The sequence below is a fragment of the Canis lupus genome, chromosome 28, assembly GCF_048164855.1.
Source record: "Canis lupus baileyi chromosome 28, mCanLup2.hap1, whole genome shotgun sequence".
NCBI lineage: Eukaryota > Metazoa > Chordata > Mammalia > Carnivora > Canidae > Canis > Canis lupus.
Genome location: NC_132865.1, coordinates 25713618 through 25731887, shown reverse-complemented (window position 1 = coordinate 25731887; position 18270 = coordinate 25713618). Strand labels below are relative to the sequence as shown.

The 18270-nt window shown below is 37.9% G+C and overlaps 2 protein-coding genes across 3 annotated transcripts in view; one reads left to right on the top strand and one right to left on the bottom strand.

Moving 5' to 3' along the window:
- The window catches only part of VCPIP1 (valosin containing protein interacting protein 1), a 30444-nt gene extending 16578 nt beyond the window's left edge, over positions 1-13866 (bottom strand). Inside the window, exons 1-2 of one of the 2 annotated variants that reach the window (XM_072804391.1) lie at positions 10855-13866; positions 2034-2120 (exon numbers count right to left, since the gene is read on the bottom strand). In XM_072804391.1, the coding sequence (XP_072660492.1) occupies positions 2034-2120; positions 10855-13558 (2791 nt within the window). In that variant the 5' untranslated portion in view covers positions 13559-13866. The remainder of the gene's footprint in view (positions 1-2033; positions 2121-10854) is intronic. The other variant, XM_072804392.1, reaches the window with a different exon arrangement.
- Positions 13867-14169: 303 nt separating this feature from the next.
- Positions 14170-18270, top strand: part of SGK3 (serum/glucocorticoid regulated kinase family member 3) — a 180374-nt gene continuing 176273 nt past the window's right edge. The window contains exon 1 of the mRNA XM_072804398.1: positions 14170-14314. The gene's annotated coding sequence lies outside the window, so the exon portion shown is untranslated. The remainder of the gene's footprint in view (positions 14315-18270) is intronic.

Genomic DNA, 18270 nt, shown 5'->3' with positions numbered 1-18270 from the left:
TCAAGAAGATGGGTCCTTATTTCCTTGGCCCTACTACACAGTAATTCATCTTTTTCTGTGGCACTGATGAAACTAATAACTGATGGTCAGTTACTAAGCAACATTTGTCAAGGCTATTATACCTTTTCCATAGTTGCACTAAGAGCAACTCAGTTAAGATTTTAAATGTTCATGCTTACAATATCCCTTTAGGAAAGCATTTTTTAAACAACTGGTATTTACTAATAACATATTTAATGTAATTATTCTTATACATTTATTTAATGTAATCACAATGAAAATTCTCATTTTCAGGCAAAATGCAAAGTGAACCTAAATATCAAATTGTTAAAAGGGTAACATATGTGACTCTATACAGGTCTCAGAAAGGGTAAGCAGATTCTGCTGAGGATCTGTGCCCACTACTTCTGGATCATTATTGAAAGGACTCAGCTTCCACAGATGATCTTCTATTGACTCTGAAAGGTAATTAGCATCAGATGAAGTGAAATCTATGCTCCATGAGAAAAGAGTCCAGCCCTGCTGTCCTGCAGTTGTAACACATTTCTTATGCAATGTAACAACATTGCTGATTACAGCATGTTGATTACTTACATTGGGAACTCCTATTTGATTAGGCTCACCTGAGTTTTGCTCTTCCCATTTCTAATCATCTCTTTCCTCAATCTTCCCTTTGTTGTCAATGAATTTCATTTTAGTCTATACTCAAATTGATGGTTTCTCTAAAGTTTCATTAAATTCTTTATTTCTCTGAGTTCTTTTTCCAAGGTTCCACTAGGTTTGCCCTTTCTAAAATGTTTGCACCTTTGACTGAGTAACTAAACATTCAGAGATGCATATAATTCTATAATCACTCTATGTCACCAGTGACCTATAAGTGAAGAGCTATGATTTTATTTCATCTCTGAATACTTACTCCATTAGATTAGCTAGAGTGATTAAAAGAAATAATCACTCTATGTCACCAGAGACCTGTAAGTGAACAGCTATGATTTTATTTCATCTCTGAATACTTACTCAATTAGATTAGCTAGAGTGATTAAAAGAAAGCTGTTTTGATCTTTGGAAAATACATGTAGGTGTGATGTCTTTGTCTCTGCATCTCTGTCTCAGTCTTTCTAAGTAGATGATTGATAGCTATGTAGACGACTGAGAGGTAGATAGATAATCATAGGTATAAAGTGCTATATACCTAGTAAACACTAAGTATTCATGAGTACTAATAATTATTGAAGCTGAGTGGTGGGTAAATGGGGTTCATTATATTATTCCTGATACTTTTATATATGTTTGAATATTTCTACAACAGTCAAGTTGGTTTGTTTTTTTTTTTTAGAAAGGTACGTAAGAGATAAAAACCATAAATAGTGATTTTGCAGTTAATGTCTAGAGAGGTCAGAAAAAAATGTCTAGAGAGGTCAGGTAGGTGAAAAAATGAAAAAGCTAGAGTGATAAAGTCTGACGCCAAAATCATTCACATCAAATCTCTGAAAAAACATTTAACGTCCAAACACACACACTGCCAACCATTTTCTTAAGACCTTAAAATTCTGAAGATACACATTGTATACTTTCACATATCTTTACAAACATAAATACAATGTGAAAAGAAATTAAACATAAAATGAGCTATTTCTTAAAGTCCTGAAAACACTAAGGTATGTAAATAAAAATAGCCAAAACATAACAACAACAACAAAAATACCATATTATCTGGTTCTGGTACAGTCACTAGCATTATAACCAAATCTGCTTCTAATTTCACAATTTGTCTTTAGCTATGAAGAATTATATACATAATTTAATGAGAAAATAGGAGCAAGAAAGTAACAGGAGACTTTTTAGTAATACGACAGAAAACAGAGATGACCATATCAGGATAATAACCCACTTTAACTAGGAAGACGGCTAAAGAAAAATACATACCAGAAAGTAATGTTGGATATAGCTTTAGAAGAATACTGACATTTCTTAATCTTACAATAGCCTAAGTGGAGATATTATCTAAGAATAAAATCAGATATTAACTATACCCATGGTTTTCTTCATAATATTGTAGAATACTCCGCCCTGCTGGAACATGTGAGGAAGACCCTTTGCATAAGACCATACATCTTCTCCTATAAAATAAAAACAGATATAGAATCAGCAACAAACAAAAGAGTTCAACCCAGGGTTGCTTAATGATAACCTCAAGCAGAGACTGCAAGGTAGATGACTTAAATGAGTGATGCAGTTTAGTATAACATAAAGAGACAATATGGAGTGATGGGACTATCTGGTAAACTAGAGAATCCATGGTCCATCTAAAGGTGGCAGCCACTGCCAAGTGCTATCATAGGAGAGTGTAGGCCCAATGTTTTAAGATCCTATGGCTTTTCAGAAGCAAAAACCTAGGTTTTTCATGTGAATTCTCCCAAATTTTCAATGTAGGAACTAACTGAAAATTGTCTTTAAAACTGTGAGTCAATACTGTGCATATTAAAATGTCTCTGAAAACTCAATCCAACTCAAAGGAAAAGTAGTTCACAACCTTGAACTAGACCAACAGAGAAGGTTATGGAAAGATATTTATGTTTAACCAGTAGAATACAGATTTGTGTATTCTATCTATATTTATGTTAAAACCAAATGAAAATAAATGGAAAAATCTAGGAAGAAAAGTAAATAGGTAGACTGAAGATAAGTAATGTTGTATTGTGTTGTTCCGAAGTGGACTTTTTTAAAATAGAAATTTAGGGGGAAATGCCTTGTTGAAGAAATTTAGAATAACCTTTAGAAGTCTACAAAATGCCTACAAGCAAACGACCATTTCACAAAAACATTTTTTTAAGAACATCCTTAGAGGGATGTCTGGGTGGCTCAGTGGTTGAGCATCTGCCTTTGGCTCAGGGCGTGATCCTGGGGCCCCGGAATTGAGTCCTGCATCGGGTTCCCTGCATGGAGCCTGCTTCTTCCTTTGCCTATGTCTCTACCTCTCTCTGTGTGTCTCTCATGAATAAATAAATAAAATCTTTAAAAAAAAAAAAAAGAACATCCTTTGACAGTGACTTTCTTTCTTTTTTTTTTTTTTATGATAGTCACAGAGAGAGAGAGAGGCAGAGACATAGGCAGAGGGAGAAGCAGGCTCCATGCACCAGGAGCCCGATGTGGGATTCGATCCCGGGTCTCCAGGATCGCACCCTGGGCCAAAGGCAGGTGCCAAACCGCTGCGCCACCCAGGGATCCCTGACAGTGACTTTCAATAAGGAGTTTCAAATAAAAAGTTAAGAATGATAATCACTGTTCAAAAAGTTAATGAAGAACAGATAGAACATAAAAATTAGTGACTTTTGAGGGTGCCTGGATGGTGTAGTCGTTAGGCATCTGACTCTTGGGTTTTGGCTCACGTCATGATCTCAGCATTGTGGGGTCAAGCTCCATCGTCAGGCTCCATGCTCAGTGTGAAGCCTGCCTAGGATTCTCTCTCTCTCTCTCCACCCCCTACCCTCTCCCAAACATAAATAAATCTTTAAAGTAAAATTAGTTATTTTTAGTTTGTGGAATGTTTTTGTTTCTTTATATTTCACTATTTTCTAATAGTATAATAATGAAATAATTTTTTTATTTCTAATAATATATATATGTACTACATTTACAATCAGGACTTTTTAAATCTTAACAAAGAAAGGCTAATTTTCAATTTTCCTACTAGAATATTATATGGACTCTGAGCTTTGAATGGAGGTTACTAGTTATGTGGCTTAATCATTATGTGCATGCAATCTCTTAGAGCTCTAGCCCCTTCCCACATTTATAAACAGAAATATGAATTTGCATGGCACTTGGCTAGAATTACTCAGTACATCAGTTTAAAGACTACAGATTTTAAAAGCCTTGGCACTTAGTTTCAGTTAGCTAAAACACTTACTTACACATAAACACTTTATTCACTAATGATATAGTATTACCAGAATATGGCTAAATTTAAGGGCAGGCACACAAATTTAATTTTAAATTTTGAATATTAATAAAAGCCTCCAAATACAAAATGTTAACCACTTATAGAAAGTTCTAATTGATGAACTTATCATTAAACTTCATTTGGATAAATTATTTCTATGGTAATAACCTTTCATTTAGTTATTATCAATGTTACCATAAATGTACTAAGTATTTTATAAAATACTCATAATATAATTTATTTTGAAAACATAAAAATTATATGGTAGCACTTAATTTTTTTTGGTAAAAGTCTGAATAGGTCTCAAAATAGTGAATTCTCCAGAACTGACCACCATTAAATATTAGTAAAAAAAATGACATTCCTTAGTGTTTTACATACCTTACTATTCCTTATTTAAGCAAGCAGAATTCTAAGAACTCTAATGGAGTGTTTATGAACCTTGTTTTCATTCTGTCCCCTTAAGAAGCCCTTTTAAACATTTTCCTAAGCTGCCTACCTCCATGGCATTTGAATACTACAGATATACTGCTTATATGTTTATATGTACTGCAGTATATCAGTTTTATTCATTAAAAATTTTGTTTACCCTCTCCCTCTTGAAAGTACCAAACATCACCTCCCTTCAGAGCAATATGTGGCCCCATTGAGTATGTATACTCTGTTGCTTTAAGGAAAGGATAAATAAATCGAAACCTCTATTTTCTACCCAGCTTTGAACAGGCATTTTACAGTTTCATTTTCTCGTCACAAGAAAGCCCTATTTTACTGAAAAGAAAACTCAAAGAGAGTTTAAGCAATTCTCCTAAGATCAAACAGCTTGTAAGTGGCAGAGCCAGGATTTAAATCCTGTGTATCATTCTAAAACTTAATACTTCCCTTTCCACTGATGTTAAACCTCTACCGCAGATCAAATTGTGTTACAACAAATTTGACAAAACTATCCAGTCTTTTCTTATAGAAATCCATGGCACCAACAACTGGTGGGGAGGAAAAAATAGGTAAACTATTTCCTTTGGTATACAAATGCTTCCACTAAGTCATGTTTGTTGGTAAAAGAACCAAGAAAAGAGATCAGGAAGCAGGAATTATGACACTCTGCACAAGTGCCCCATCAGCATCATATGGCTTTATACTGCACTTGCCTCCATCAGTTCTACAACTGCCCTGGTTCAGGCTGTCTCCTGCCTACAATACTGCCTCCTAACTAATTTTCCCTCCAATCCTGTTCTCAAATCCCTCCTCCTTCCGAGTTATACGTGGAATGGTTCCCCAAAATCACAAAGTAAAAAAAAAAAAAAAAAAAAGGCTTCTTTTTTATGGCAGATCAAGGCACCCTAAGAGTCATCCTTGCATTCTCTTATCTCACATCTCCACTGTACCCTAACTTGAGTTTTACAAAGCAATAACACCAAACTCATCTTGTTCCCAAAGGTCAATAATTGCTATATATTCTTTAAAACTCCATTTAGGGGGATCCCTGGGTGGCGCAGCAGTGTGGCGCAGCGGTTTGGCGCCTGCCTTTGGCCCAGGGCGCAATCCTGGAGACTCGGGATCGAGTCCCACGTCGGGCTCCCAGTGCATGGAGGCTGCTTCTCCCTCTGCCTTGTCTCTGCCTCTCTCTCTCTCTGTGACTATCATAAATAAATTAAAAAATAATAAAATAAAATAAAATAAAATTCCATTTAGGCATCACTTCCTCGGATTCTTCAGTAGCAGGTAGGTAGGTACCCTCCTTGCTAGTCCTATGCATATGAGCACCACAGCCCTCATCACACTGCGGATTAATTTAGTGTACTTTTCTGCTTCCCCTTCTCGACTAGCTTCTCAAAGTCAGGAAAAGGTCAAGGGTCTAACTGACTTTCTATTCCCAGGGCCAGACACAGTGCTGGGAAGAGAGTAGCACTCAACATTCATTGAATGAATGCATATGAATGAACAGTATAAACGAGGTTTTTCCTTTTAACAAAGGGAAAGACTTTTAGTTACAAACTTCCAGTTTTCAAACAAATAAGTCATGGGGATGTAATGTACAGCATGGTGACTATGGTTAATAATACTATATGTTTGAAAGTTACTAAGAGAATAGATCTTACAAAAAAAGGAAAGGAGTATTTTTCTACTATTCCATTAGAAAGCAAACTCTTTGAGAATAGGAATAGCTTGGTAAAGCATCTAGGAAATATTATACTAACTCTTATTTTTATTAGTCAATTAATTTTACTTTATAATTCATCTTTCTTCACAGTAAACAATAAAATATATTCAACATAGTATGTGTATTGTCATGTTGTCATAGATGGCAAGATCTCTTCTCTGGCTAAGTAATGAAATGAAATCTTTTTAGGGGCACCTGGCTGGCTCAGTTGGAAGAGAACAAGACTCTTGATCTTGGGGTCGTGAGTTTGAACCCCGCACTGGGTGTAGAGATTACTAAACAAATACACTTAGAAAAAACAAATATATTTTTAAAGAGTCCCTGCAAGATGCTTAAAATAAAATCTGAAGTACCTATGATCATAAAATAAACTGACCAAAATATAAATTTAAACTAGGAACATGCAACTGTTTCTACTAGAAATAATCCTAAAGCTATTCATTAGCTGAAATAATTGTTGCCATCTCTCCAACCTTCCTACAGATCATCCCATCTAAAAATGTAGCTACCTCATCAATAGTCAAAACCATTTCTAAGAAAGGCATGTCTGTTTCTCTCCTTAGACTGAGTCCCTGAAGAGTATCCAGCACCTATGACTTTTAGCATCATTAGCATTAAAAGATGTATTTATCATATATATGCACACAAACCTGTGTGTAAATGTTTACACATACATACAGTCTGATTTTCTCTGGGAAGTAAAAATGTTAAAGACAACTAACATATTCCTTGAATATTTAAAAATATTAGCTTATAATTAAAAAAATATGAAGGAATATAAAAGGTGTCAAAGTAGTTGAATACATAAAGGAACAGAATCAATGTTTAACCTAATCTTCAAAGTATGATAGTAAAAAAACAAAACAAAAAAAAAAAAAAAACAAAGTATGATAGTATAAATTCATGTATAATATACATTTATCTGAAGATGTATCTATATGCACCTTTTAGGAAAATAAAAAAATATATAAAAATCAAGTAAGTTTCTCAATTCCTGAAAGGCTGCTAACCTTTGTAGTGAAGTGAGGTAAATATCACAAGTGGCTCAATTCTGTTAAAGCAACTCCGAACTGACAGATTCTGTTTTTTGCAAATTTGTCTTATCTCTTGGAAAAGAAAATTAACTAGAAACTTATTGCAATACTATGAAAAAAGAAATTAGCCTAGAATTTATGATGGATGATACACCATCTGTCATGCCTACCACATAGAAAATCCACCAAAAAATGATCTAAGACAAAATTTAATAACATATCTTGTAATGCCAGAGTCAAAGTCACTCACATATAAATAATGAAGATAATAGTCTGCAAAAATTGTTCAATAACCTCCAAGTAGTCTGGATAAAGCAGATTAAAATGTGAATTACTACAGGTAGAACATTATTTCATTTTAAACTATCATCATATATTCAAAGTGACTATGTCCATGAATGCTCACACTGAGCAAAAGACTGATGCATCTGTTGATATAAATAATAATTATAATGCCCTCAGTTGAGATCCTGCAGGTAAGTTTACAGAAGGCAAGGACTGTGTCTCATTCATTTTCATATCTCCAGCACAATCTCTAGCTCATAGCAAAACACTCATTTTGCAGAAAAAAATTTGCATTCATTCATTCAGCAAGCATTTATTTGGCACCTAGTAAGTGCCAAGCCATGTACGAACTGATAAAGTATTCATCAGTGAATAAAAAAGGCTACCATCTCTGCCTTCGTGTAGTTTATAATACAGTAGGGTAAGCAAATTAATTACTACCAACAAATAAGATAACAAAAACTTGTAATAGGGTATGAGAGAAATGAACAGGGTACAATGCTAGAGGCGATCTACTTCAAGCAGTTAGCAAGGGTCTCTCAAACCCTTAGATAATGGTCAGGAGAAAGCCTCTTTAAGGCGGTATTTAAGCCTAAACTAAATGAGAAGCAGCCAGCTATTCGAAGAGCAAAAGGCTTCATGAATTCTTCTAAACTAACCTATCAGCAGCTTAATTCACATCTGGTAATTCACAAAGTAATTTCTGCATTTTGAAATTTGCAATTTTCTAAATAAGCACTGCATTTTCCATTTTCCAGCCCTCTCCAACTAAATATCAATAGTTCCCCAGCACTCTTTACATAGGTTGTTATATGCATGTGTGTGCATGTCTGTGTGTATCTAAATATCTCCCCAAATTGACATTTTTATCAACACATCACTTTTATTAAGAATATCTCTTCTAGGGGCACCTGGGTGGGTCAGTCAGTTGGGTGTTCCACTCTTTATTTTGGCTCAGGTCATGGTCTCGAGGTCATGGGATTGAGCCCTTCATTGGGGTCTGTGCTGGACATGGAGTCTGCTTAGGATTCTTTCTCCCTCTGTCCCCCTCCCCAATTTGTATTTCTCTCTCTCAAAAAAAAAAAAAAAAAAGAAAAAAAAAGATTATCTTCTACATAATTCAAATACAGTTATAAGAAAATTGGAGGTAAAAAAAAAAAGTTTAATAGAGGGATTACAGGCCTAGCACTCTCTTAGTACTTTATAACAGAAAATCTCTCTATTGCTACAGTATGAAATTAATAAAATACTCTTTTTATGCTCAAATTTTGTGTTGGGAATAGAAGATTTAAACATATGTGTGGATTTATAGGGCAGTTAACATAAATGTTAGAGGCAAAGATGGAAGGGATTGTAACAGGAAGACATCATCTTGTTGAACTCATTGCAGTCCACAGTCTAGCATTCAGATATTTAGGTCCAAAAACCTCAAACTAAACTCAAGAAGTGACTAATTATAAACCAGAATATATTTTACTAATTTTCATTATAAAATATATTATTATGCTGACCAGACTTAGAGTACTGATCATAATCTCACCTTTGCCAATTTATTTATCTACAATGGAGAACACAACCTTCTAGGTGTATGCAATCTTCATCTGCACTCTCAGCTGTACATTAATACTTATATCAGAAAGTTAAATGAGTGTTCAGAAGATGAATACAGAATCACTAAAGGGATACAGTTCTTTCAGCCAGGCTATGGTAAGGACTAATGAAATATTCCTACCCCTAGAGATTACCGTTCTAGTTACCAGAATTTTCATGAACCCCGGATGATGTATCTTTTCCCTTTGTACAGCAGTGTATAAACAGTGCCAAATTCTGCTTTTCAACTTTTTCAATGTTCAATGCTGACCATCCATTCCATTTCTGCTGACACAGACTTTCTTTAGACATGTAATGTCATCTATTTAATCCAATCAAAAACATTTCAAAGTGCCTACAATCTGCTGTGCACTATACTAGGAACTGAGCATCCAAGGTTAGACAAGAGATGAGCCACATCCTCCAAAGTTAATCTTCTATTGAGGAAGACCTTCTCTTTCCTATTTTTTGACCTGGAGGATTGTCAGTTTTTAAAGTATCTTCTGCATATATCTAATTTTATCCATTCTCTGCTGATGTTATTTAATTCCCAGAGTTCTGGGCATATTTTATTGTTGCCCTGTGTACCAACTACAAAGGGTATTTTATAGAGAAGAGGCTACTAAAGTATTAGGGAGTTAAGCAGCTTGTCTGAATCACTATGTTAATAAGTACTGGAGCCAAGATTCAAATTCTAGGCCTTTCTGACTCCAAAGATCACACAATCTTTCCTCTTTTTAATGCAGTCTCTAAGAAACTAAAAACTCTCCCCCAATTTGATGGCTATATCTGCCAAAATAAAACCAGCAATATCAATATCAAGTTACAAACGTGTACAGGTCTTTTAGAGCCAAATTTAACAAGCCAGGAATAAATAATCTTCATTTTGGTAGGTCAAGGCTCAATTCACTGATATTTACTACTCTTAGAAGAGAGAATCAAAACCCAGACCACTTTTCCAGTTAAAACCTCTAATCTCAGCAAAAATAAGGCTCTTCTAATATGTAATATAAATTTTAATTCTACCTTAAGCCTTAGTAAAGCATATTAAGAGTGATTTTAAAAACAAAGATTAAGCAAATAAAAATAATGTTAAAAGTGCACCATTGGATCATATCCCAAAATCATCTAAAGCTTTAGATTATATATTTGGTTGATATTTTTAATTTATGCTGAATTATTAAAAAGAAATGCTTCCTAAGCATTTACCTCTGTTTCTTGTATTTCTCATGAGTTATAATAGTTACAATTGATGGCAGAGAGTCACTACGCAAGAAAATTACTTAAACAGAAATCCTAATTACAAATAAAAATGTGATGAACTTCTGGAAAGGAAGAACAGGAAATGGAGGACAGAGACTATTAGGTGGGAGTGCAGTGAGAATATAAACACCAGAAACTGCAATTCATCAAACAGGAAGTCCTGAAATCACATGACATGCAGGAAAAGAAAATTTAAAAATAAATGAAAAAGGGACAAAGTGGGCAGGCTCAATAGAGAGCCCAGGGAGGAAAACATTTTAAAAGGTTTTAAATAGATATATATCATAAGGCTATTAAAAAATTACAGTAAGTTATAGTTAAATAATCTGGTGACAGTTAAGGGACTACTTTCACTTTCTTAGTTATGTTGTCCTAAACATTTACTCAATAGAGAATCATACTAACATATATCCATTAACTGTAAAAACAAAAACAAAAAACCTGAAAAAAATAATCTCCTAAAATACATATATAATCAAAGAGTTTTTACGATGACCAGACTTTTTCACGAAGACAACACAAAAACTCAGCGCCATTATAATCACAATTAAGAAATACTATCTAGATTAAAATGATCTTACCCATCAATGTTGCTAAAAGACACAAGGAGTACATTTCTTTGTCAGCTTGCTCCTGAAGTTCCTTAGATAGTTTACCAGTAACAGCAATCTCTTCTTGTTTCACAGTGTGGGCCGAGTGTGCTGCAGCAGACTGACCACCTTCTGCTTTACTTTTCAGAATCTCTATTGAAATTCTGTCACCATGCTGTAAAGGAACTGGCTCCTTTTCCATTCCTGCCTGGGGTGGCATTAACTCTTTAGGAGGAAAGCCATATCGAATACACTGTAAATATGGAGGAATGTTAAATTCTCTGGCTATGCTTTCCTGAAGTTCAAAAAAGGTTGTTGAAGACTTAAGTGTAACCATGGACTGTCGTCCATCATTAGTTGTTATTCGGATCTTTTTCTCCTTAGAAGTTGTTGGTGAATAGGGAGCCTTGGTAGGGGTAGCAGGTGCAGAGGATGGACCATCACGAATGGTACTAGGTGAAACAGTCCTGGGCTGCCCTTTTGGTTCTTGTTTTAACTTCTCTGTTTTCCGTTTCTGCATTACAGCAGCCTGTTCTGTAATATTCTGTTGAATAGTTCTTTCAGTTTTACTCATGTTTAACTCCTCCTTGTGCAAAGTTTTTGTTTTCTGTCCGGTAAGAATAATTTTAGTTGGGAGCTGAGACTCCGACTCTTGTCCTTGTACATCTCCAACTCTTTGGGCATGAGCACCATCTATATTTACAGGAGTATAATCATCAGGATTCTTTTTGGCAGTCTGATGCAATATAGTGTGGACAACTTTCTGAACTAGGATTTCACTCCCAAATTCACCTGGAAAGTGCTTGGTAACAAGTTTCATTGCAACATCATAAACATTACTATTCAAAGATGGATCACTTTCATACTGGAACCAATATACTGTTTCTCTGACCACTCTTCCACCCCATTCCAAAGTTATAGGAAAAGCTTCTGGTAGATTGTCATACTCTTTACCATCCCAAAAATGTTTGAATCCACAACCACATTTGCCACCAGTGGACCTAGAATTAGTTCTGTCCCCATCCAAATATACAATAGACCCATCTCCTCTGACCCTTCGCACTGATGTGCCATGGCACCAATTACAAGCTGTCAGGTTACTCAATCCATAGTCTGGTACCAGAACATCTTTCACTGAATCATATGAGCAAACTAAATTGTTCAAGGGAAAGCTATAATTTTTGTCAGGCCTCAGCTGTCCATGAGTACTTTTTGCCAGGTTATACAGTTTCCCTCCTGGAGCCAACCACTCTGGAGGAACATGAAGTTCAGAAAGGGCACCACAGAGCAAACATTTGTGAAGGCGATTATCCATTACTGCTTTCTTAGCAGCTGCTGTGACTTCTTCAGGCTGAACTCCTATCACCCCAGTCCTCCTGTAGAAATACTGATGGACATCAGCAACCAAACTAGGATGGATACCATGTTTGTCCATGAAAACTTCTTCCATAGCAGCAACAAGCCTAAGTAAGTATTTATCCTGCAAACTTCTGTCTCCTCCAATAACACAACCACCATCCTCCTCAAGTTTAATGTACTTTTTAATAAGGTCCTGAGGCACACCCCACGCTTTAGGCAGCAAATTCATAGGCAATTTGGGCAAAGCAGCCCCTTTAATGCCTACCAAGGGGATATAATGGTTTCTACCAGAGCTACTCCATGCAATACAGATTGGTTTGTTCAAATGGCCATCTCTCCCTGTGCACTTCTCTGCAGGGATAAGCCCAGGCAGAAAGGTAGCTGAATAATCACCAGAGCTCCTCATGCCACTGAGAGAATCTAGCAGAATAATAGGGCGATGTAATACATTGGCAAGACCAAATATGTGGATGTTCCTCAAGCCCAAAGGAACACCCTCAGGTGGTACAAACAAAGGGTCACACTCGTTGATGATGTCCTCCCATTCAGCGGCATCAATGAAGTCATGGAACAGGGCTTGATACTGGGCCAGGTGCTGCTGAAAGTGTTGTTTAAGATTCTCTCTCAAGGCATGCCAGAAGAGCTCCCGGCCTACTAGAGCCCGGGACACAGCATGCACCAAGCAGTGTCCATCCCCGTCCACGTGAACTGGAATGAGGCATTCCTGGCTTTTATTGGCCCGCTTGATGTCCTCAAGAGTGTCATGCAAATACAGGAGGCTTCCGGAGCGGTCCTTGCCATAGCCCACCGTGTTAACATGCTCTGGTTCGATGAGGAAGGCGCGGTCCCCTAGTAAAGCGCAATCGAACAGTTCACCCTGGTTCATGTCCCGGAGAAGCTTAGCCCTGCCTGTCTGTTTATCCATTCCATAGCGAGCTAATATGGGCGACAACAATTTGCAGTGGTAGTTAGAAAGGCCCATCACCTTTACCAGTTCCGTGTTCTTCTTGGGTGCCCCTGTCACCCCGAGCAGAGCGTTCCGCAGCAGGTTGTGTAGCACTACGTCCGGGTCGGTCACCTCCTCCACCCCCAGCAGCTGTTGCTGCTCGTGCCGCTGTCCGCACTCGGTACACTCGATGCTGACAGAACCGGAGGCCGGGAAGAACAGACGCGCCTGGCACTTGGGATCCGGGCAGCTCCCGGAGAGGATTCTCCGGTCTCTCCGTTTCGAGAGCCCCCCCGGAGGAGCCGCCGCCGCCAGGGACGGCGGAGTCTGCGGAGCCTCAGGGGGAGGAGGTGGCGGCGGCAGCGGAGGCGGCGGCGGCGGCTGAGACATACCTCTCGGCTCTCGTGTCTCGCTCCGCGTCCCAAGCGACCCTCAAAGGCTCATAGCCCAGACCCCCACCAGCCCGACTCTCTCTAGTCCAGGCCCCGGGCGAATCACTTTCCTTTCCCTACCAGCTCCTCCTCCTCCTCCTAAGCGAAGGCGGAAGCGCCGGACGTTGTTTCTCTTCTTACTTCTCCACTGCCGTAGCCGTTGCCCCGAACGTAACGGCCACCACCCTACCCAGCACTCACACTCACTCACTCTCGCTCTCTCTCTCCCCTCAGACACACAGACATACACGCCCTCACTGAGAGTGCGCAGGCGCAGCTGCCGCTCTGCCCTCTGGGAATTAGAGTCTTGCAGACTCTCTCCCGGTCGTTGAGTGCTAGGATCTCGGATCCAGAAAGAACTACAAATACCGTGAGGCCAAGAGGTTCGGCACCCGCGGAGAGGAGGAAGAGGAAGGCAATAGGGAGGGGGGGCAGAAAGGAAGATAGTCACTCACGTTGCCTGCCGGGAGTTGTAGTTTTAACTGGATCTCCTTTGTCGTCTTCCCGATTCTGGGGCGCAAGCAAAAGAGAACGAGAGACCACATTTCCTAGAATGCCCTGCGGTGCGTTTAGCCTCACTTCCCCCTTAGGCGGAGAGAAGGCTACAGGGAAGCTTGGTAAAAACAGAATTAAAGGGAATGGGTGTCGGAAGCGGAGGGTCTGAAGTTCACGACTCCTAGAAGGGGAGGGGAATGAAAGGCTCTCAGTGAAGAAGGTACAGTAAATAAATGTCCAGCGATATGGCGGGCTGGGAAGTTGAATGAAAGGTCTAATCTAGACTGGAGGTCGTAAAAGAAACGGGGAAAACAATGAATTGATTCTCTGAGTGTTTCTTAAGGTCTTTTTTTCTGCCACACTTCTCTGTTCTCATTCCTACTTCCATCCCAAACCACTGAGATGCCTAAATCCCCTTTTCTGCCTTTTTTTCCCCCTCTCTGCTGAGGGTCACTGAGGCGCCATTTGTTTCCTAGTTCCTTGTGCGTCTTTACAGTTTACAAATAACAATACCTTGGGTACGTATAGAGTCATATATACATACAGGTCCTTTTCACTAGATACAGTTTGCTCCTTCTGGTCCTCTCCAGCTATCAGTTATTAAGTTATTAATATATTTCTGTCTCAGCTTTTACATACACGCCGTCATTTGATCTTCATAATAACCTTGTTAGAAAACACGTCCAGAAAGGAAATTACTTCCTCAGGTTCACACAGCCAGTAAGTGACGGTTAGGATTCAGATCAATCCTTACCTATTTTACAGACAGGAACATAGGCAGGAAAAGTTAGGCCCAATTTTATATAAAATAATAACTTCCCATTACTATTGCTTTATAATTTACATAATAAGTTCGCGTATGTCATTTCATTCTCCCACCAGTCCCATCTGGTAATATGTTACCAGATATTGTTGATTGCATTTACAGTTATGGAAACAGACTAGGAGCTAAGTGTCTTGTCCAAGGTCAAATCATCAGTGTATTTCAGAACCAGAAAGTGCTTTTTACACTAGTTTCTACAAAAGAAAAGAGCTGTTAAGCTCAGGCCTTTTGTTAGGCCTCTGAGTCTCATAGTGACTCAAGAAGTGGTAAAGATGTTTATCCTTAAGGCAGCAGAGCTTTATTTTATTGTTTACTTGGAAACTGTCTCTTCATGCAAAACACATTGATACGTTCATAGAAAGCCAGTATTGTTTTAGTTATTATTGTACAGTCAGCCCCTTTCACTTATTCTGGAAATTCTTGCTTTCTGAAACCTTAGATAAGTGAACTGTCTCAAAATTTCTGAAACATTTGGCACAAAATAGATACATCAGAGCAGTCCATGAGGTCATTTGAGTCTTCTGCAGCTGCCAAGGGAATTGTTTACCTTATTAGGTTTTTTGAGTAAATAGAATTTGATGCTTTGAAATGAACCATCTGTAAGACACTCCTAAAGGGATTAGAACTGACTTTCACCCTGATTATTGTCTACAGTTTTCTTCAGAAGTGATAGGTTTGAAAGAGAAACTCTTCAAATGTTATTTTCTCACCCAATTCTTCCTGGTTCATGCAAAAATGATGTTACCTTCATACAAGATAGGTAATGTTCTTATCTTGAAGGAGATAATTTTCAATAAAGTTTTTTGTAATGCATGCAGGAAAAGTTGTTTGTTTATATTCTGACCAATGTTACTTATCTTGAAGGAGATAATTTTCAATAAAGGTTTTCGTAATGCATGCAGGAAAAGTTGTTTGTTTATATTCTGACCGTGGTTTCATGGTAACGTGTTCTATACGTGATAGAACTGGTTTTTAATTGAGTGTTTATAAGTTGAGAAATTGTGCCCAGTAAGTGGAAATTGTCTACTGTTACTGCGAAGTTACACCTGCAGTGAAATTTTATTTTCCTCATACAAAATCCAAAGAATTTAATTATGAAAGCTTCAGAGCACCTGAAAGATGACAGCAGCATGTACACTGGCATGCACTTTTATGTTTTGACATCACCAAGGCAAATTTTCCTTAGTGAAAATACATATGAACAGTGATATATATTTTTTAAATTGCATCTGAATGTGTCATTCTGAATTATACTTGATAAAATAACCACTTCCTACCCTACTGAGGAAATGGGTAGCCTCTAAAGCTTGTCATGCACAGTCCAGTTGACTGATCCATTGTCCCCACGTGGAACCTTGATTAGTTAGAAACATCCTTCCCAAACTAAATCTGACATTTAAACCCATCTGTTACTATAGTTCCCCTAGTTGTAAAAATGATACTTTGGAGAGGAAAAAAAAATACTCTGGTGTAAAGCATAGTTAATAGGAGGAAGGAGAGGAGTTAAGTTTTCAATCAATTCTAGAGTTAAATTAGGTCATTTAACCTACAAATCACTTATTAACAAGTGTGTAGATGCAAAGTTCAGAAAGTAAGAAAGTTCACAAAGGAGCAATGATGTTAACCATGCCAAGTTCAATATGTGAATTAGATTTTTACATGTATTTAGAGGGCATGGGTAAGGGCATAAGTAAGAAAACTTTGTTAGGACAAAATATGACATGTGGCTTTTTTTTTTTTTAAGATTTATTTATTTATTCATGAGAGAGAGAGAGAGAGAGAGAGAGGCAGAGACACAGGCAGAGGGAGAAGCAGGCTCATCGCAGGGAGCCCGATATGGGACTCGATCCCAGATCCCAGGATCACGACCTGGCCAAAGGCAGGTGCCCAACCGCTGAGCCACCCAGGTGTCCCTGACATGTAGTTTCTTATAAGGCTATGGGAGTGTGGAAAGTTTCTAACCTGCTTACACGAGATGTAATGCTTACGTGAGATCTATAACATGCTTCCCTCCTCTTCTCCCCAAATTCCATGACTTATCTAGTAACTTTCACAGGAACTTTATGAGATCCCTATTAGTTCTTTTTCTTGTCTCAGTATTCCAGATGGGAAAATGAACTGAGCCCCTAATAGTAGCTGCTCTGATATATACCTCTTCTACCATGATTATCGCAGCATCACTTCTCTCTGAATTGTCAAAATGTAGTTAAAACTGAAACCCTTTTTTCTCCCATAAATTTCTAATATGACGCTTCTAAAATTCCTGTATTGCTGTTAGCAAACCTAGTAAATGCAAAAGCAAGATGCATCCACTTAAGAGAACAACCATCGTTGTATATTCTCTTTTACATTGGTAAAAGAAGAGAATCATAACTTTTTCACTTTGGTGATTGTTATAAGTCAGCCACATACTTTTTTTTAAAAAAGATTATTTATTAGAGCACAAACAAGGGGAAGGCAGGGGAAGAGGGAGAAGCAGACTCCTCACTGAGCAGGGAGACCTGATGCTGGGCTCAATCCCAAAACCCCTGGATCATGACACTTAACCAAGTGAACCACCCAAGTTCCCCAGCCACATATTATATGAAATACACATCTGTACTAAGAGTTGACTGTGTTCCTCCAGATTCATCCCCCAATCAGACTTTGTGTCACAAGCTTTTGTTAAAGGTCAGAGTGGACAAAGGACTTAGTTACTGAAATACGTATTGTAGGAACTTAAAGGGACGCAGAAGGCTATCTCTAACCCAAAAGAACTCAGAGTCTAACAGAAGAAAAAGGTTCAACCAAATTGTTCATAAATAGAGGTAGAATAAAGCATGTCATCAATCAAAACAACACAAGAATATAAGTATCACAGGTGCTATGAAATATTTATTAAGAGCTTGTTGTAGGGTGGGTGTTCTTAAGAATATTATCTTAATCTTTAAAACAGTCCTGTGAGATAGGGAGTATTGTTTTTATTATACAGATGAGAAAGTTTAACTTGGGAAGGTTAACATTATTATCATCATTATTACCAGCGAGCTAGCAAGTAGCAGAGCTGGGCTTCAAATCAAGGTTTCCTTCCACGTTCCCTTACTCTTTCCACTACATCACAGCTGCTTAGTGATTGGAGAGAGTTAGCCAAGAAGTGAGTGCATACTGGTGGCCAGTGGCCAAACTTGGCTTACATGCATTTTTGTTTGGCCAGCAACAGTTCAACTTTTTTTTTAATGTGAACATCTCTGCACAGTGGCCAGCATTTTACTCTCTAATATCATATACCAGGTCCCCTTGAGACATACTACCTGCCTGACTCCAGAAAGCATTTTCATTTTCTGTATCAGGCAGTAACTGGGGACAAGAAGGAG